This window comes from Callorhinus ursinus, unplaced genomic scaffold (assembly GCF_003265705.2).
Source record: "Callorhinus ursinus isolate GAN/ISIS: 27379988/994484 unplaced genomic scaffold, GSC_fseal_2.0 scaffold13, whole genome shotgun sequence".
Classification (NCBI taxonomy): domain Eukaryota; kingdom Metazoa; phylum Chordata; class Mammalia; order Carnivora; family Otariidae; genus Callorhinus; species Callorhinus ursinus.
Window position 1 is genome coordinate 26,137,157 of NW_027397075.1, and position 21,837 is coordinate 26,158,993.

Genomic DNA, 21,837 nt, shown 5'->3' on the forward strand with positions numbered 1-21,837 from the left:
CTAGTATTTTGGTGAGAATTTTGGCATCCATGTTCATCAGGGATATTGGTCTGTAATTCTCCTTTTTTGGTGGGGTCTTTGTCTGGTTTTGGGATCAAGGTAATGCTGGCCTCATAATAGAGTTTGGAAGTTTTCCTTCCATTTCTATTTTTTGAAAGAGCTGCAGAAGAATAGATACTAATTCTTTAAATGTTTGGTAGAATTCCCCTGGGAAGCCATCTGGCCCTGGGCTCTTATTTGTTGGGAGATTTTGATTACTGCTTCAATTTCCTTGCTGGTTATGGGTCTGTTCAGGTTTTCTATTTCTTCCTGGTTTAGTTTTGGTAGTTTATACGTCTCTAGGAATGCATCCATTTCTTCCAGACTATCTAATTTGTTGGCATTATAGTTGCTCATAATACGTTCTTATAATTTTTTGTATTTCTTTGCTGTTGGTTGTGATCTCTCCTCTTTCATTCATGGTTTTATTTATTTGGGTCATTTCTCTTTTATTTTGATAAATCTGGCCAGGTGTTTATAATCTTATTAATTCTTTTTTTTTTAAGATTTTATTTATTTATTTGACAGAGAGAGACACAGTGAGAGAGGGAACACAAGCAGGGGGAGTGGGAGAGGGAGAAGCAGGCTTCCTGCGGAGCAGGGAGCCCAATGCGGGGCTCGATTCCAGGACCCTGGGATCAAGACCTGAGCTGAAGGCAGACACTTAACGACAACTGAGCCACCCAGGCGCCCCTTATTAATTCTTTCAAAGAACTAGCTTCTAGTTTCATTGATCTGTTCTACTGTTCTTTTGGTTTCTATTTAATTGATTTCTGCTCTAATCTTTATTACTTCTCTTCTCCTGCTTGGTTTAGGCTTTTTTTGCTGTTCTTTCTCCAGCTCCTTTAGGCGTAAGGTTTGTTTGTGTTTTTGAGACCTTATTTGTTTCGTGAGAAGGGCTTGTAGTGCTATATACTTCCCTCTTAGGACTGCCTTTGCTACATCCCAAAGATTTTGAACAGTTGTCATTTTCATTTGTTTCTATGAATTTTTTTAATTCTTCTTTAATTTCCTGGTTTACCCATTCCTTCTTTAGTAGGACGCTCTTTAGCCTCCATGTATATGAGTTCTTTCCAAATTTCCTCTTGTGATTGAGTTCCAGTTTCAAAGCATTGTGGTCTGAAAATATGCAAGTAATGATCCCAGTCTTTTGGTATCAGTTGAGACCTGATTTGTGATCCATTATGTGATCTATTCTGGAGAATGTTCCATGTGCACTGGAGAAGAATGTGTATTCTGTTGCTTTAGGATGTAATGTTTTGAATATATCTGTGAAGTCCATCTTGTCCAGTGTGTCATTCAAAGCCCTTATTTCCTTGTTGACCTTCTGCTTAGGTGATCTGTCCATTGCAGTGAGGGGGGGGGTGTTAACGTCCCCTACTATTGATTGTATTATTATTGATGTGTTTCTTTAGTTTTGTTATTAATTGACTTATGTAATTGGCTGCTCTCGTGTTAGGGGCATAAGTATTTATAATTGTTAGAACTTCTAATTATAATACGTTTCTTATTACAGTCTTTGGTTTAAAATCTAATTTTCTGATATAGGAATTGCCTCCCCAGCTTTCTTTTGATGTCCATTAGCATGATAAATGGTTTTCCACCCCCTCACTTTCAATCTGGTGGTGTCTTTGGGTCTAAAATGAGTCTCTTGCAGACAGCATATAGATGGGTCTTGGTTTTTTATCCAATCTGATACTCTGTGTCTTTTGATTGGGGCATTTAGCCCATTTACATTCAGAGTAATTATTGAAAGATACGAATTCAATGCCATTGTATTACTTGTAAAGTGACTGTCTCTGTTCCTTTCTGGTCTATGTTACTTTCGGGCTCTCTCTTTGCTTAGAAGATCCTTTTAATATTTCTCGTAGGGCTGGTTTGGTGATCACAAGTTCTTTTAGTTTCTGTTTGTCCTGGAAGCTTCTTATCTCTCCTATTTTGAATGACATCCTAGCTGGTTAAAGTATTCTTGGCTGCATCTTTTTCTCACTTAGCGCCCTGAATATATCATGCCAGTCCTTTCTGGCCTGCCAGGTCTCCGTGGATAGGTCTGCTACCAATCTAATGTTTCTATCTTTGTAGGTTACAGATCTCTGTCCCAAGCTGCTTTCAGGATTTTCTCTTTGTCTCTGAGATTTGTAAGTTTCACCATTATATGTTGGGATGTTGACCTATTTTTACTGATTTTGAGGGGGGGTTCTCTCTGCCTCCTGGATTTTGATGCCAGTTTCCTTCCCCAGATTAGGGAAGTTCTCTGCTATAATTTGCTCCAATATACCTTCTGCCTCTCTCTCTCTCTCTTCTGGTATCCCAATTATTCTAACACTGTTTCACTCCATGGTATCTCTCAAATTCTCCTCTCATGGTCCAGTAGTTGTTTATCTCTCTTTTTCTCAGCTTCTTTATTCTCTGTCATTTGGTCTTCTATATCACTAATTCTCTCTTCTGCCTCATTTATCCTAGGAGTTAGAGCCTCCATTTTTTACTGCATCTCATTAATAGCCTTTTTTATTTCAACTTCATTAGATTTTAGTTCTTTTAATTTTCCAGAAAGGGATTCTGTAGTGTCTTCTTTGCTCTTTTCAAGCCCAGCTAGTATCTTTATAATCATTATTCTGAATTCCAGTTCCAACATCTTACTTATGTCCAAATTGATTAGATCCCCTTATTAAACTCTCTTATTCTAGAAATAGATCATTAGATTCCTTAGGATACTCTATATACATTATCACATCATCTGAAAAGAAAGTTTTGTTTCTTTTCCCAACTGGTGTATTTTCTTTTCTTGTTGTCTGAGCCTTCCAGTAGCTGGCATCCTTATCTTATTCTTAATCTTAAAGGGAATGCTTTTAATGTTACTCTTTATCAAGTTAAGGAAGTTTCTTTATGTTCCTATGCCTAGAATTTTTATCATAAGTGGATATTGAATGTTATCTAAGTATTTTCTTCATCCTTTGAGTCAATTATATGATTTCTCCCCTTTAATGAATGTGGTGAATCACAGTGATTTTTTTTTTAACCTCAAAACCCCAAATATTTTACCTTATAGGATTATTTTTTCTAGTACTATTTAGGATATTTTTATGTATATTTGTGAGTTAAACTGGCATGTATTTTTTTTCCTTTTTTATACTCATCTTTGTCAGGTTTTGGTAGTGAGTTTATGCTGACCTCATAAAATGAGTTAGGAATTGTTTCCCCATTTTCCCCATACTCTGGGAAAGTTGTGTAAGATTGGAATTACTTGTCCCTTGGATTTCTGGAAGCAAACAGAGTAAAATTTTCTAGGTTTTCATTTTTCCTTTTGGGAAGATTTTTACGTACAAATTAAATTTCTTCAAATGCTGTAGGACCCTTGGGATTTTCTATTTTTTCTTGAGTCAGTCTTGATATTTTCTAGAGAGTAGTCCATTTCTAAGTTTTAATTTAATTGGCATATATTTTATTGGTTCATGATATCCTCTTTTTAGTATCCACAACATTTTTTGATTATGTCCTTCTTTCTGTTATCCTTAAATTATTTGCTCCTTCTCTTTTATTTTTTTCTTCAATCTTACTGGAAGTTTGTAAGCTATATGATTCTTTTGAAAGAACCAAGTTGGTGTTTCTATTATGTGTTTTTTTTTCCTATTTCATTAAGTTTTGGCCTTCCTTTATTACTGCCTTTCATCAATTCTCTTTGGATTAATTTCTTTTCCAGTATTTTGTCCTATTCTGTGCCACTTGACAGTAGTAAACTACCCCATCCTTGTAGCTTTCTTTTGCCTGGCTCCTGAAGCACACTAGTCCTGAGGGATTTTTTTTTTCCCCCTCCCTGTTTTCTAACTGCTTCCTCTCTGGTTCTCTTTGTCTTTACATCTCCTAATGTGGGTGCCCTCTTATCTTCAGGCTTCTTTTCTCTATATCCACTCTTAATTGATTGACGTTTTTACTCCCAATTTCAGCTATCACTTCTCTGTGAGTAATTACACAGAATCAGGGGACCCCATCCTTGTATTGGCTCTTCCACTAACTAGCTATGACATTTTGAACAAGTCACTTCAGTTTCCTTAATCAGTTTCTTCACCAATAAAATAAGGAGGTTGGATTCAGGATCTCTGAGGTTCACCTCAGTAACACTGTTCTTGTGGCAACCTTATAGAATCTTTAGCTCTGGCCTTTGTTATTTCTAAATGCCTTCGGGATCACTTTTTTTTTTTTTTTTTTTAGATTTTATTTATTTAACTGACAGAGACAGCAAGAGAGGTAACACAAGCAGGGGGAGTGGGAGAGGGAGAAGCAGGCTTCCCACCGAGCAGGGAGCCCAATGCGGGGCTCGATCCCAGGACCCTGGGATCATGACCTGAGCCGAAGGCAGTCGCTTAACCAACTGAGCCACCCAGGCACCCCTGGATCACTTTTCTTACATGTTTTGGGGTTTCTCAAATTCTGTATGTGTTACTTTAATCTTCTTACATCATTCACCTTCTCTCCCATCCTGTTAATTCTCCCATTTCCTTATTTGGATGTTCTGTTTTCTCTGACACACATTTGGTTTTGGCTCACAGCAACCTTATCTCCCTGTACTGGCTTCAAACTCAAGTCAGATGTGTGCATATGTGTGTGTGTGTGTGTCTGTCTGTCTGTCTGTCTGTTCCCCTCTTGTTTCCTTTTAGCCCAGTTTAGGTCTTTATAATTTACAAGAATGATTTCTATGTGATAGATCCTTTCTTCCATCCCTGACCTTGTGGAGCCTCAGAATTTTACTTAAATAAGTACCTGCTTTTGCATCTTAAATCTCTGTTTATCTGAATTGTTGTCGAGGAATGTTCTTTTACTTTACTAGCTTTGGGTACTATGCATTTATGCATCTCCCCAAGATGGGAGAGCCAGGGCACTTAAATAGTATTACCTGTAGGCCACTATAGTAGACTCTCTACCAGGGATAGAAATCAGTCAGTCTTGTTATAGTGTTTTGTGAGTTACAAGGGGTATATCATTTTTGTGGCAACTTGAAAGTGGAACCAATGTGTAGAATTTTCATGGTCTCCATGAGAGTGAAATATTTGGTTCTGGAAGACTTCCTGTATTGGTGATGTGTTAATCTCTAAGTGCTTGTCTCTGTTTTTCAAAATCTCATCTTCATTTAGCCTTGTGGATTTATGTAATATATATTGAGCATAATTCTCTAAGGATGCACAATTTTAAAATCAACCTAAGTAATGATTTTCTACATAGAAATAGAGAGCAGCTAATGACAAAACATGTAACTTTAAAATAATGAAGCTTCTATATGTGGCCTATGAAAGTGACCCTAATTTAAATTTTATTTCATACTAGTTTCTCATTACCTGACACAACTGTATACCCTTTTAATTTCATTAAATGTATATGTCTAGATAGTTCTTTCATTTTCTATTTATGGGAAGCTAGGAAAAAACCATAAAAGAACAATCACTATGAGGTTTTAAGCAGGTGAAATGTATAGACACTCCTTTTATAATTATCTCAAGGAAACCTTAAATAGTTCTTTTGAGTCATGTAATCTACCTCATTATTCTTATTAAAATGATACATTTGCTAGAAGTTAGTTAGGATATATAATGGCAGAAGTGAGTAGCCATTTAGAAATACTACCTTAAGGTTCTGGCTTATCCTGTCCTGACTGGTGTGCTCCATGTGTGTACACACAGGAGTGAGGATGGGCAGATGGGTTGTTTGGGTGGTAGGAAATGGAAGTTCAGTACCACATTCATGCGCCTCAGTGGTTCTTGCAGGTTCCTGTAGTCTGTTACATTTTATTGAGTACAAGGAATTCTGGTAATTTCTAAATAATATCTGGATATTTTAGTTTGTAAACAATGTATTATATCCTTAAAAAATATTTCTGAATATTAGGATAATATGTCTTTCCATAAATTGGTCCTATTTCTAGCATCAGATTGCAGCATAAGTGGCTAAAACACACAGGCATAACATTTGGAAGATTGTAATTACAGCAGGGCTCTTGCTAATTAGATATATGCTTTAGGATTCAAGAAATTAGTAAAACTATTTTGTTTATCATGTAAATGGTTGTTTTTGCCATCAGATTGTCATATATTAAAAGTATAAGTTAAGAATAAATCATCTTGCAAAGTCACTAGTGAATTTCATGGGCAGAAGAAATCTTGAGAAGGGGGAGACCAGAAGAGAGCTTCAGTTCCTCCTTGGAAGTCTGTCTATACCATTCTTTACATAGTAGTAGTGATAATAATCTCTTCCTTAATGCTTGTAAAGTGCCATGCTTATTCTGACCCCAATCACTGCATCACTTCTGAATTCTGTAACACCGTCTTATGATTAGAAGTCATTATTTATATTTTTGTTTGTTTCTTAAGCTTTGTGTTCATTTACTTGCCCTACAGTCCTCCCTTCAGAGGAGAAAACATTTTACTGTATCTTAGCTTTCTTTTAAATCCCTCTCATCCATGGAGGTACTTAAGAAAGTACTTATACAAAATAGATATCTGATAAATGCTCATGACTGAAGTCGAGTTTGTTTTTAATAGTTACATGCTTTTGCTTGCTTTCTAGGCACACAAACCAATGGTCTGGACTTTCAGAAGCAGCCTGTGCCTGTTGGAGGAGCAATTTCAACAGCCCAGGCCCAGGCTTTCCTTGGACATCTCCATCAGGTAGATGCTCTGCTCAACCATAAGGGAGAGTAAAAACTGGAGGCATGGAATGTTAAGGCCTGGGGAAGTTATTTCAGTATGTGGGACTTTTTAAAATGATTAAAGCCTGGTGCTGATCACATCTGATTGTGTCCTTTTGAATGGTTAGTCTGGATTCTTAGTTTAATTGACTCTATAGCTATTGACCTCACAGCTTTGTGAAAAAAAGAATTCTTTGTTATGAATGGAATGCACTTAACTGGGTTACTGTTTTTGTCACTGTGGGTCTGTGATGGCTCACTGAAGGTAGTAGATTACAGAGTCATCCAAAAGGATGTAGCCACCATTGCCCAAGACCTATGTAAGGCTCTGAGTTCAGAATATGTCTTCATAAAATGTGTCTTCATATGTCTTCTGAGCTCATAAATTCTGTCTTTAGACGACCTGAACTTTATATAAAAGAAGCACCTGCACATGAAATAGGTACAATTTTAGAAAGGTCCTCTAAAGCCCAATTATTCACAAATTCAAAGGATTACTATGCAGGCAGCAATTAGCATCTCCTATACTGGAGTGAGGCCCTAGCTGTGACACACTTTTGCTCAGGTGCGTGACTTTGTGTTTTTCAAAGTAGAGAAACTTCTATATGAAACTTCTAGATAAAATATTAAGATGATTTAGCATCTAAAATAATTTAAGAATATATTATAGAAAACCAAAAATGTTATTTTCATGTCGATTTTCTTCTAAAAACATTTGTTAGGGTCACCTGGGTGGCTCAGTTTGTTAAGCATCTGCCTTTAGCTCAGGTCATGATCTCAGGGTCCTGGGATTGAGCCCCACATCAGGCTCTCTGCTCAGCAGGGAGTTTCTTCTCCCTCTCACTCTGTGCACTCTCTCTCTCTCTCAAATAAATAAATAATCTTTAAAAAACAAAATTAAAATTAAAAAATAAAAACATTTACAGCCTCCAACAAGTTTTCTGGTTTCTTAGAGGAATAACATTTTTGTTAGTCAATGTATGTGGTACATATTAAGCCCCTATCTGGCTTAAATTTGTGATGGTCAAAACGTATTAAAAAATCCCCAAAGGTACATAGATGATATGCAGTCTTTTCTCCATTGGATCCGAATTCTAAGAGTACAACTCTTACTCAGCTCCAAGGCCTCCAGCTGATTACCAAAATCATTGAATCTTCAATATCCCCTAAACCAAAGGACTTTAAATCAGTGAATTTGATATGAAATCATGACATCACTGAATTCTCCATCAAGATGTCAGTCCCCTCAGAATTGCTCACCATCTGATTAGACACATAATTAACATGAATGTGACACTTACCTTCTATTTCTAGCCCTCTTATTGACCAGGTTCACACTCTGACCTTTTCCTTAAAATAATTATAAATGTGTGTACACATATACAAAGTAGATGACCTTAGATCTGTCACCCCATAAGTTCCATGAAAATGGGAACCTTTTCTTATTTATCTTTATCCTAGCATTTTGCAAAGAGCGCAAATTATAATAGATGTTAAGTAATTATTTACTGAATAAGTGAATGGTAAAGTTGTATTGGAATAGAGAGGTAGAAATAATTAGCTCAACCTGTATAATCTCTAAGACATTTATCATAGAGAGGATGACTTTTGAGCTAAGTTTTGAAGGATGTTGGGAGGTAGCTAAATGAAGTGGTAAAAGGATGCTCTCACTTTTTATTTTCAACTTTCTATTTTGAAAATTTTCAAATCTATAGAAAAGTTATAACTATAGAACAGTTTTCAATTGAAAGCCCTTCACTTAGAATCACCAACTATTACTGTTTACTGTCTTTGCTCTGTGTGTGTGTGTGTGTGCATGTGGGTGTACAAACACACATATAAAAAAATGTATATACAGGGGCGCCTGGGTGGCTCAGTCATTAAGCTGAAGCTCAGACCTTCAGCTTAGGTCATGGTCCCAGGGTCCTGGGATCGAGCCCCACATCAGGCTCCCTGCTCTGCGGGAAGCCTGCTTCTCCCTCTCCCACCCCCCCTGCTTGTGTTCCCTCTCTCGTTGTGTCTCTCTCTCTGTCAAATAAATAAACAAAATCTTCTAAAAATATATATATATACATATTTTTTAAATCATTTTAGAGTAAGTTGCAGTCACTGTGACCTTCTACTTCTAAATACTTCATCACATTTTTCCTAAAAACAGCATTCTTTTATACAACTATAGTATAAATTTCAAATTCCAGAAATAATCCATGAGGAGCTACTTTAAGACCTGTAACTGTCCTCTTCCTCAACAAACGTCTCCCCAGAAACAGCATGATTTAAATAAAATCACATAGAAACTTTATCTCCTTTAAATCTTTGTACCCAAAACTCTTTCCTCTGGCTCTTTGGTGGAATTTTTAGCCTTTGGGTCTTATAATTTTTTTTTAAGATTTTATTTATTTGACAGAGACACAGCGAGAGAGGGAACACAATTCGGGGAGAGGGAGAAGCAGGCTTCCTGCTGAGCAGGGAGTCCGATGCAGAGGCTCGATCCCAGGACCCTGAGATCATGACCTGAGCCAAAGGCAGACGCCTAACCGACTGAGCCACCCAGGCACCCCTAGCCTTTGGGTCTTAAACATACTGTCTTTTCAGATAATCCTCCCTTGATTACACTGCATCTAAAATATGTTCTCTGCAAATGTCTAGGTTTGTTTCTGAGGGCTCTTATCTACTAACAGGACTATTAGTTTTAAATAAAGGGCACCATTCTGTTCACTTTAGCTCTGAACTCTATCCTGAGCTCCATATCAACACTTATATTTAACTTTAGGAAACCTTGATGCTGTGTGGTATATCCAAAATGGAACTTATTGGCTTCCTGTCAATGACACTACCATTTTTCCAATCTCTCAGATTTGAACCCTGGAATAATTCATGACTTTTTTCTTTATGTATATCCATTCATTTGCCAGGATCCTATGTAGTACCTTGGAATGCCTCTCATGTTAACTACTTTTTATGCTGACTGCTGCCATTCTAATTTAGGTTTCCATTTATTCTACCCTAGTTTATATTCTTTCTCTCTCAACATAGTCTTTCTTTGTTTTCAAGACATTGACATTTTTGAAGAATACAGACTAGTTATTTTGTATAGTGTTGCTCAGTTTGGGTTTGGGGAGGAATACAACATAAGTAATGCTGTGTTCTTAGTGGATCATACCAGAAGGCACATGTGTCTTTTAATTACCTTTTGTAATTAGTAAATATCTATGGAGAGAGAGTTGACAATATGTAACTATCATGTTATTCCTCAGATTTCACCCATTAGAGCATCACCCATTGATGACACTTGCCAGAATCAGTTATAATTAACATGGTTGTCAAATAATGATTCTTATTCTACTATAATCATGGTTTTAGCTTTCTGAATGCATGAAATGTATTAAATAAATATTATGACACTTTCATGTGTGGTTTATAAGACAGATTCTTTATTTCAGCTATCAGTTTTGAATTATGACTATAGATGTTTTAAAAACTTGACTGTGTATATATATGTAAGGTTTTTACTCTGATATGTACATGAAAATTTTGAAATTAGAATGAGTAAATTATTCTTATTGTTTATAATGATAAAAATAATGTATTAAGTAGCTTGTTCTTATGTGTTCTTTAATACAATGGAAGATGAATTAAGTTTTTAGAATCTAAATGTCCAGTGAACACAAACAGGATGTTATATAAGGAATGCCTAAGATAGTATGGCATGTCTGATGATGCTAGTTTAGTGTGGGAAAACATTTTTAGAAAAGAAATGTTAACAGCATTTTCTGGTGGGAGGTAGAGGAACTGTGAGCTTGTCCATAAAGTTTTAACCCTGTAAGATAGGCCTCTTTGTGTTCTCAGCTCTAACTCAGTGACATGCACGTAGTAGAGATTCTTGAAATACTTGTTGATGTCAACTTATAATGATGGATGTCAACAGTATCAGACTAGAACTTTACCTGATTACTTTTAGGTCCAGCTCGCTGGAACAAGTTTACAGGCTGCTGCTCAGTCTTTAAATGTACAGGTAAGCTGGGTCATGGGATTATGGATCAGTTTTACATGTTTTTACCATATTTTTTGGATTTTTTATAATGAGCATGCAATAATTTTATAATAGGAAATATTTAGAAGTAATTACCTTTTTTTATTACCTGATGTCATTAAGTTCCAAATAATGATAATCATTGACATTAATGAAAATTCAGTTCATATTATGCTACTGTGAATGACAAAAGGTGAACAAGAAAAGTGTACTTTTAGAGGTGGATACGTAAGTTTAGTAAACTGTTTCTAAGTTATACAGTGATAACACATACCTAAACACAAAGCCAGATAAATCTTAATGCCCTTTTTGTTTCCAGATGTCTTTTATTTGTCATTTTATAGTGTAGAGGAAAGAACACTGGACTGAGATACAAAGGTCTTAGGTTTACATTCTCACTCTGCCACTAACTAGCTGTGTGACCTTTAGCAAGTCACTTAACCTCCTGGGGTTCCTTTTCTCTTACATTTATTTAGGTAGGGACGTTTAGAAGCTTGCCAAGGTTCCTCTGTGCTCTAAAATGCTATGATTCTAAGGTTTGTAACTAAACCTGTTATAGTCATTGATGGGCTTCATACAAAATTTTAAAAACAAAATTTAAATCTGGCTACTTTGCTGATACAAACCATATGGTAAAACATGCAAAGTTCAGTTATTACCATAGTTCAGTCAATCTGCTGCTTCCTTTCGTTATAGTGTTTGGGTTACTAACAGTCAAGAGGAGAAAACCCTATTCTAGAAGATTGATTTCAGTGTTGCTAATGACTAAAGACCTTGGGTTGAGCATTCCATGAAACCCAGTGGAATATGGACCTAGTAACACATGGAAGGGAGAAGAGAAGAGAAAAGGAGAAAATGTGACCTTCCTTTCTGAGGGAGAGGAGGCAGAAAATTGCCTTGGTTGCCATGGTAAACTTCCATCCCTTAGAGAGATGTTGGCAAACAGACTGTGTCTCCAGTACGGCGTGTTTACAGTCCTGCCCTGTAATTCTCTCTCAGTGACTGGCAGAATTAATCAGAGCCTTTATGTTAATTAGCCTTGCTGCGGTCCCCAAAACAGGTGGTGGGAAGTATGCAAATCTATGCAGAATTTTAATGTTCTGCATAACCAGTTTTAATTACCATAAAATTTCCCCTTAGTGTCCCTTTTAGGACTGTGTCCTCTTTCCCTCTTGACTGCAGCATTTTCCCTCTAAATTTGTGTGTTACTTGATGGGAGATGCTAAATTTACAGTTATCTTAAATATTAGATGAAAAGTTCTGTAGGTCAAGTAACCAGTCTCTGAGATGATATATAAGGAAGTTTCAGGCTGACCACCAGAATGCATCTCAGAATGTTGGGATGGAGGGTCTAATGTAGAGATGGATTGAGAATGTGCTCTTCCCTTTCTCCTTATTTCCAAAGTTGAGGATTGGGGTTTCTAAACAATCCGGTTGATTTGTGGAGGACCCAATTATTTTTTCTTCTTAAAAGTTGTAATTGCAGCTTCGCTGGCATTGGAACAAAAAGTCTGCACCAAAAACTTGTATTGTGGATAATTTTTCTATTTTATTTTCTACTTTTATGTGTTCCATATTTGATCATTTCTTTTATAGTTAGAAAACAACAAATAATAAATGTGATTTTTAAAGGAAAAAAAGTCTAAAAACTTACTGTGTTAAAATTAGGAAAATACAGAGATGAATAGGAAAGGAAAAGAATGAAACCAGAAAACTCATGACTAGATAAATCCATGTTGTAAATAATTCTTAAAATATGGAGTTATAAGTATAGGTTTTTTAATCAATTATTTGAAATTTCTTATTCCTTCCCACCACCACCCACCCACCTCAGTCTAAATCTAATGAAGAATCGGGGGACTCCCAGCAGCCCAGCCAGCCCTCCCAGCAGCCTTCAGTGCAAGCAGCCATCCCCCAGACCCAGCTCATGCTGGCCGGAGGACAGATAACTGGGGTGAGTCTTCACTGGGAGAATTCTAGTAAGCTTTCTTTGTGTCACAACGGCCACTGGCCAATGCTTCGGTTAGAACAGTTTGCTGTGCCTGGCACTGTTTTCTTTAAGGCATTTTCTATACTGTAGGCAGCTCTGAAAAAGGAATTATCTTTGTCATTCGTTTTCAGGGTATCTTTTCTTACTTTTGCAGATGCTCTAGATAAGCTAAAGACTTCTTTAAACTCCTATTTGGAGTTTAGCTGCTGCTTCATCATGCAGTGGAGTCATCCTGTGATTGAGACCATTACAGTGATGAAATTAGAATGAGATCGGTTTGGAGTTCCGATACTGCTGCAGAGTAGAAGTTAAAGAAAGGACTAGTACCTACAAAAGAAAAACATTTTGTTTAAGTTACTGTGGAATGTTCTCAAACGAAACCTCTGGTCTCCTATCCTGGCTCTGCAGTTTGCTGTATGGGCTAATTACTTCATCTCCCTGTGCCTCAGTTTTCCTTCTGTGAAATGGAGATGTTATCCATGTAAGATGCTATTTCACAATATCATTACAAAGATTAACAATATTTGTAAAACTCAAAGAACGAACGGTGCATGGCACATAACAGTTGATCAGTGTCATTTACTATTATTGGTAATAAATTGGCCTTTATGAATATATTAACTTTTAACTTTTCAGCTCTCTTTGCTCTAAGACACCAAAAATATTTTCCAGTGTTAAACATTTGTTGTTACGTTATTTAGTGGGTAGAAAGGCTAGGAGAGTGGTAAGGAAGAGTTATTTGTTAATTGTTCAATTCACATCACATTAACCCACACAAATTTTTATTTCCTTTATTTTAGTTAAGTATGTCTTGGTAGTGGAAAGGCTCTTTTAAGAATTGTCGCAAAACTATTTTAGAAATCCCCTCAATAGAAACAAACTATAAGAGACTCTTAATCATCGGAAACAAACTGAAGGTTGCTGGAGGGCGGTGGGGGAGGATGGGGTAACTGGGCGATGGGCATTAAGGAGGGCACGTGATGTAATGAGCACTGGGTGTTATATGCAACTGATGAGTCACTGAGCTCTACCTCTGAAACTAATAATATACTATATGTTAATTAATAGAATTTAAGTAAAATTTAAAATAAGTAAAAATAAAAATCCCCTCAATAAAGATTAGTATGTTTATATATTATATAAAATATTTATAATCAAATATACCTTGATAGGTATTAAGTTTTTGAATGGTTTGATTTTGATTCTTATGCCTCCAATGCGCGAATTGTATTGGACCCTTTTAGAAGGAGAGTTGTGCCACTAAGTGAATGCACTTAATATATTCCAAGGTGGGGCACCTGGCTGGCTCAGTTGGAAGAGCATGTGAATCTTGATCTCAGGGTAGTGAGTTCAAGCCCCATGTGGGGTATAGAGATTACCAAAAAAAGAGAAGCTTAACAAAAGAGGGAGAGAGAGTCTAGGATTCCTTCTTGTCTGATCAGATCATGCCACCAAAAGGTAGGCAAAACACACTTACTACTTCGTGTTTGAAATAAGTTGCGTTATGAAAGCAAGTTTAAATCTGCTCTAAATACATCTCCTGTTTTACTCTTTGGGTTTGTTTTGGGTGATAAGTGTCTACAATAGTAAGAGCCATTTGGGATTCCAGGTTCATGTGGCTGGAGCTTCTCTGAAACCTGGGCATTAGGATTCATGTGCATGTAAAGAGAGTGGCTATCACCACCTGTTTCACTGAGATAATGTGTTGGAAAGGGGACGTAAAGTTGCAGAGACCCAGTGCTTTCAATAACAGAAAAGACTGGGTTAGGGAGGGGCTGTAGGGAGCCTTGGAAAAGAAACAAATGGAGCTCATATTCTTTAGTCATATCTTCGGACATAATGGAAATGATGGAATATGGCAGAGATTCATGCTAATGGGAAGCAGCTGGGCCTTATCAGTTCTTTCCGTGGTCAGATCCAGCGTCCTTGTTCCTCATTCATCTGACTAATCACTTGCTGTTCTGTTGGGTGTAAATTTCTTTTCATATCCTGTCAGCACTGATTTCCTTTTTTTTCCTGCTTACTAGTTAATTACTTTTTTGCCTGAACCCTGGGGCCCTGGACAAGCTTGAATGATGAAGTCCAGAGTGAGGACCACCATTTTAATGTAACCGTTCTGCTAGTAATGGCAGCTTGATTGCTGATGAACGTTCTAGTCTCATGCTACCCACATGAAGTTGGGCAGCTAAGGTCTTATACTGCTTGGCTTGTATTAGGGGCCCTTCTCCTTCACATCTTCCCAATTGTTTGTTGTACTTTTGTTCAGCTTACTTTGACGCCAGCCCAGCAGCAGTTGCTGCTCCAGCAGGCCCAGGCCCAGGCCCAGCTGCTGGCTGCAGCCGTGCAGCAGCATTCCGCCAGCCAACAGCACAGTGCTGCTGGGGCCACCATCTCAGCCTCCGCCGCCACGCCCATGACGCAGATCCCCCTGTCTCAGCCCATACAGATCGCACAGGTGAGTCTCTCCTGGGGCTTGGGCACGAAGGGGAGGCAGAAAACGGCAGGTTTCCTTTAGTATAAAATTTACTTCCTGATTGTTAGTGTGGGCCCTTAAAGACCTGAGAAGCTCTAGATCGGGGAAGTATGTGGTAGCCTTCCTTACCACTGCACTAGAAATAATACATTTGTTTGCTTATTTGAGTTGATATTATAAACACATAACTGATTATTTGAATAACTGACTTTATATTAAGTGACAATTCTTGAATAATTAGTTGGCATATTTCTGAAGCAGGGGATTACTGTATTTATTTTAATTAGCTAATTGTGGCGGGCATGGGTTCTTTCATGTGCTCTGCAGTGAATGTTGCCACTCGTGTGAGAGAGGTGGCACGTCATCTCTGCTACAGAGTGATTAACTCCGTGCAGAACTGCATTAGAATGTTGTTTGGTTTCAGTGTTCACATTTTAGGGCAAAGTATCCACAGATGATAAAAAGTTATTTAAGAGGCATAGACAATACTACCAAGGAAGAAAGGTAAATGAAATCCTTTATCTCAAGGAGAGGAAAAAAGTACCAGTAGTCCTATCAGTATGTCATACAAAGAATTCTTACGAGTCTAGTGCTAGACGATGATCTCTGTCCCCCTAGAGAAGACTCAGAAGCGCAGAAGTCAATTTACATCGTAGCTAGAGTTTGACTAGACATTGAAAAAGAGCCAGTTAACTATATGAATAAAGAATAGATGTCAGACTGGGGTGCCTGGGTGGCTCAGTTTGTTAAGCATCTGCCTTCGGCTCAGGTCATGATCCCAAGATCCTGGGATCGAGCCCCACATCGGGCTCCCTGCTCCACCGGAAGCCTGCTTCTCCCCTCTCGCTCCCCCTGCTTGTGTTCCCTCTCTTGCTGTGTCTCTCTCTGTCAAATAAATAAATAAAATCTTAAAAAAAAAAAGATGTCAGACTAATTTTTATGACCATTATATGCAAGCTTTATCAAGATAATGTTTAATTTTGGCCACTTTCTTCATCACCAAATACAATGTTTTTAGTGTGTAAGATTTGAGAACCCTATGTTGATATTATTCTCATAAGATAATGTGCCATGGAAACACACTGAAAATTATGAAACGCTAAGCCAAGATAAGCAAGTTTAGTATGCTATGACTCGGATTTTTATGTGGATATCTATTTTTACACTGATTTCTCAGTTGAGTTAGACTGGTGCTAAATTTAATGAATCGTTATAGATATTTTAATTTATTGATGCAAATTCAAACAGCGCTCTCAATTTTTACTTAAGAGAAAAATCAATTGAATATTTAAAAACTCAACATATTCTTTTCTCGTTTGATTTTTAAAACCCATATTGGTCTTTACATGTTACAACACTCAGCTGTAACCATTTGTTCTGAGGAAATTTGAAACAACTATTGGAAATCAGGTTTGGCCTAAGTCATGACGCAGTAGCTACCCACAGAAATTGTCAGTCCTTATGGCCGCTCCGGGTTTCTTCTTTGTTTCTTCTTTGGGAACATACCCAGGCACACCCTGTTCCAAAGAATGGAAGACTAAAATATTGACTCTTTTTTATTTGGATGCCACAGTTCATCATCTGGGAACCGTATGATTGAGGGAGTTTTGATTTCAGGATCTCTAATCTGTGGTTTAATTCTGGTTTTTAGGATCTGCAGCAGCTGCAGCAGCTTCAGCAGCAGAATCTCAACCTGCAGCAGTTTGTGTTGGTGCATCCGACCACCAACCTGCAACCAGCGCAATTCATCATCTCCCAGACGCCCCAGGGCCAGCAGGGTGAGTGCCTCCCCCGCACCTGCCCACCGTACATGGGGCTATCCTGTGGGGGCTCCTACATCCACTGTTGTCGTTCTGGCCCTAGAACTGTCCGTCAGCACAGTGTTTTTACTACATTTATTCTTAACTTCAAACTCAGTATCATGTTAAGAAAACTACATTTTTTGGTCACACATACCACATGTTGAAGTCGTCCTTTACTGCCTTTCATCTGTTTAGTCACTAGGGGGGAACCAAGAGTTTGGCCAACAATCTAAATGAAATCCTTCAACATAAATTACTTCTAGTATTTTGATAATTTTTCTTGAGAATGTATTTAAAAAGGTGGGCTGGGCATTAAAAGCATATGCTTCTAACAATCATTTGTTTATTCTTAAAGTTTGAGAAGGGATAGGATGTTATATTAGAAGTCGCAGATTTTTGAGTTATAAAAAAAGTTCAAGGCCTTTTAGTGGTAAATATTATGTCACTTCTGTATCAGACAGTTAAGTTCAATCATGTTTGTAAGATTGGTTAATGGAGTCAGTGTAGAGCGATTCAGGGTATCAAGGCTTCATCCCAAGAAACACTAGTGCATCTCTACCAATTCCTCATTATTTCTGTCCTTTAGCCTTCTTCTGCTTGATGGTGCATTCTAAAATCTTTCATTATGTAAATACCTATTCCACTTAATAGATAGCCTGCTCCTTTCATGAACCAGACAATTCTCTGGTCCAACACCTACTGGACAGTTTCTAATGGATTCTGGGTTAAGAAGGTGAGCTCTTTTTAGAGTTTCAAGCTGCTTCTGTATAGAGTACTTCTTCATTTTCATCCATTCCTTACTAAAAGGATTGGCTGATCAGAGAGATTGTCAGACGCAGTATCAAATACATACATCAGTTTTAGTTTAATGTTCCATGTCTTCTGCCCAGTTTGTATTTAACAAGATTGAATTTTAGGCAAATAACATTAAGAGTTTTAAGACTGATAAAACTATCAAGAGATCAGTTGGAAAATTTCACTTCACTTTCTTATTCTCTATTTTGCCATATGTTCAAAGTAATCTTTAGTGTTTCTGACATGACACGTTTTTGTTTTACAGGTCTCCTGCAAGCGCAAAATCTTTTAACGCAACTACCTCAGCAAAGCCAAGCCAACCTCCTACAGTCGCAGCCAAGCATCACCCTCACCTCCCAGGTCAGTTTTCTCCCATTGAGGGTTGCTTTCTCTTGCCTTGATGTTTTGAGGGATTCTTGGACTTTGTTAAATTATAAAAACACAGCAAAACCCCATAATACCCTAATAAAAATAATCCAGATAGTTTTCACAAAGTGATCAAAGATTCAAAACAGGTCTTACCAGCTTGATAAAGCGTTGCTACCAAATTGATGTAGTCTTTGAAAATCTTCAGGGAGTTCCTATTTTTTTATATGTTTATAAAGAATAACTTTGTTAGTGACAAATGAGTAATGAGTTCTGGCTGTTTGACCATACTCTCCTCTTCCCTGACCCCTCCCCGTAGTTGGCAGTAGAGATTACCACTTGCATTAGAAACCTAGTGCCTCAATTAAAACACATCATTGTCCTTTCGCTTTCTCAGAAATTGCAAAGAAGTTCTGATCCTTGTGTTTTCTTTCCTCTCACCTCTAAGATGTTGCTTTAGCTCATTTCTACTAGAGTTAAACTATAAAAAAATGCATATGTGTAGGCATCTTGAGATTTAAGCATTAGATCTAGTTTGTTTTGTAACCAGCTGTGACTTTGAGCATGTCATTTCACCTCTGTGGACCTTCATTTCTTCTTCTGTAAATTAGGTGATTGAACTGACTGGTCCTGAATCCCCCTTCCATTTCAGATTTTCTTTGTCTATAATCTTGGAAGTTATCATTAACACATTGCCAGATTTGACAAAATTCAACATCTGTTTATGATAAAAACTCTTGCAAACTAGGAATAGTTTTCAAACCTTACTAAAGCATCTACCAAAAAAAAAAAAAAAAAGGCCTACGTCATACTTTCCCATTAAGATCAGAAGTAAGGCAAGGATGTCCACTGTTACCACTTATCTGGCTTGTACTCTAGGTCCTAGCAGTGCAATAACACAAGAAAAAGAAATAAAGGACATGTAGATTAGAAAGGAAGATGTAAACCTATCTTAATTGGTAGAGGACATGATTGTCTATGTAGAAAATCCCAAAGAATCTACAGAAAGCTGCTGGAATTAATAAGTGAGTTTAGCAAGAATGTAGGATTAGATTCTTGTAATCAGTATTAAGAAGGATTGCTTGGAAGTTGAAATTAAGAGGAAAAATATTTACAGATAAATTTAACAAAACATTTGTAAGACTTACACATTGAAAACTAGAAAATATTGCTGAGTAAAGTTAAAGAAGACCTAAACAAATGGAGAGGTATAATATGTTCATGAATCAGAAGACTTATGTTGTTAAAATGTGAATTCTTTTCCAAATTGATCTATGGATTCAACACAATTCCAGTCAGTATCCAACAGGCTTTTTTAAATAGAAATTTGCATGCGATTTCTAACATGTGGAATTGTAGAGGACATAGAGTAATCAAACAATTTTGAAAAGTAAAAAAGTTGAAAGACTACCTCATGTCAAGAATTGTTGTAAAGCTATAGTAATGAAGATAGCATGATAATGGCACGTGGATAGAAATGAAACAGAAGGGTAAGTAGACCTACATGTCTATGGCCAACTGATTTTCCACAAAAATGCCAAAGGATTTCAGTGAGAAAAGGAAAGCCTTTGGTTATCCATAGACGCCCCCCCCAAAAAAAGAACCTTGATTTTATTTTACACAATTTACAGGGATTAATTTGAAATGGGTTATGGACCTAACCTTCTAGAAGAAAACTTAGGGAAAAATCTTTGTGTCCCTGGAAAGAAAATGATTTCTCTCTCTCTCTTTTTTTTTAAGATTTTATTTATTTATTTATTTATTTATTTATTTATTTAAGAGAGAGAGAGAGAGAGAGAGAGAGAGAGAGAACATGAGCAGGAGGAGGGGCAGGGGGAAAGGGAGAAGCAGACTGCCCACTGAGCAGGGAGCCCGTTGCCCGGCTCGATCCTAAGACCCTGGGATCATGACCCAAGGGGAAGGTAGATGCTTGACCAGCTGAGCCACCCAAGCGCCCCAAGGTAATGATTTCTTAAATAGGACACAAAAAGGGGTGTCTGGGTGGCTCAGTCGGTTGAGCGTCTGACTCTTGATTTCAGCTCAGGTCATGATCTCAGGGTGGTGGGTCAAGCCCCAGTTTGGGCTTCGCGCTCAGCAGGGAGTCTGCTTCTTTCCTTTTCCCTCTTCCTCTGCCCCTCCTCTGGCTCTCACTTGTGTGTTCTCTCTCTAAAATAAATAAATCCTTTTTTTTTTTAAATAGGACACAAAAAGCACTAATCATAAAAGAAAAAATTAATTTTATAAAAATTATAAATAATTTTATAATTTTATAAAAATATAATTTTATAAAAATATAATTTTATAAAAATTAAAAATTTTTTATTAAAAGAATATAAAGAAAAGGCACAGACTGGAAAAAATATTCAAATTTATATCTGATAAGACTTGTTTTCAGAATTTATAATAAATTCACACAACTCAATAATATTTAAAAAGGGGATATGTGCAAAATATTTGAAAATACTTCACCAAAGAAGAAGGTATGCAAATGCCCAGTAACCATATAAAAAGATGCTCAAAATCATTAGTTATCTGGGAACTGCAAATGAAATATCACTACGCACCCACTAGAATGGGCAAAATTAAAAAGACTATGACAATACCAAGTGTAAAGCAACTGGGTTCTTTTATGTATTGTTAGTGGGGTTGCAGGTTGGTGCAAACACCTTGGAAAATAGTTTGGCAGTTCCTTATAAAGTTAAATATGCATGTACCTTATCACCCAGCACTTCTGCTCCTAGAAATGAAAGCATATGTCCACACAGAGACCTGTATATAAATGTTCAAAGCAGTTTTATTCATCATCACCCCAAACTGAAAATAACCTAAATGTCCAACAGCTAGTGAATAGGTAACATAATTTTTGGCATGTCCATATGATGGAATACTACTCAGCAATAGAAAGAAATATACTTCTGAAACATTCACCAACATGTATAAATTTTGGAAGCATTATGTTAAGTGAAAGAAGCCAAACATAGGGGTGCCTGGGTGGCTCAGTTGGTTAAGCGACTGCCTTCGGCTCAGGTCATGATCCTGGAGTCCCAGGATCGAGTCCCGCATCGGGCTCCCTGCTCAGCAGGGAGTCTGGGGCTTCTCCCTCTGACCTTCCCTCTCATGCTCTCTCTCTACCATTCTCTTTCTCTCTTCATAAATAAATAAAAATCTTTAAAAAAAAAAAAAAAGCCAAACATAAATGACAGCATACTGTATGATTCAGTGTGGATGGTGTTTTAGAAGACAAAACTATAGGGACAGAAATCCTATCAGTGCTTGCCGGGGGCTGGGGGCTAAGGGTAGAGATTGGTGGCAAAGAGCACAAAGGAACTTGTCTGGGGATAGAAATGTTCTGTATCTTAATTGTCGCAGCAGTTCTATGACTATATACAGTTGTCAAAACATCAAACTGTACACTTAAATTTGCATTTAATTGTGACTGTGCTGCATATAAAAATCAGGTTGGAGTTTTGAAAAAAGCCTGTACCAGCAATTCCTTCCTGGCCTCCACGCTGTGCACACAGTGGCAGGGCTGTGTAGCTTCATCCTGACTCCTGCTCACTGAATTCTACTCTACCATTTCTAGATCTGGCCCAGTCCAGCCTGAGGTTTCTGGAGTTGGGGTAACTTATCTGTAACCACCCCACCGAAAGGTACCCAAGCTAT

At 37.4% G+C, this 21,837-nt stretch overlaps 1 protein-coding gene across 12 annotated transcripts in view; it reads left to right on the forward strand.

Annotated features, from left to right (window-relative positions):
* POU2F1 (POU class 2 homeobox 1) overlaps positions 1-21,837 on the forward strand; it is a 173,401-nt gene that overhangs the window by 113,924 nt on the left and 37,640 nt on the right. For all 12 annotated transcript variants that reach the window (XM_025877836.2, XM_073899954.1, XM_073899959.1 and 9 more), the window contains 6 exons: positions 6,595-6,695; positions 10,677-10,730; positions 12,583-12,702; positions 15,005-15,193; positions 16,863-16,989; positions 18,074-18,168. In XM_025877836.2, coding sequence (XP_025733621.1) covers positions 6,595-6,695; positions 10,677-10,730; positions 12,583-12,702; positions 15,005-15,193; positions 16,863-16,989; positions 18,074-18,168 — 686 coding nt within the window. The remainder of the gene's footprint in view (positions 1-6,594; positions 6,696-10,676; positions 10,731-12,582; positions 12,703-15,004; positions 15,194-16,862; positions 16,990-18,073; positions 18,169-21,837) is intronic.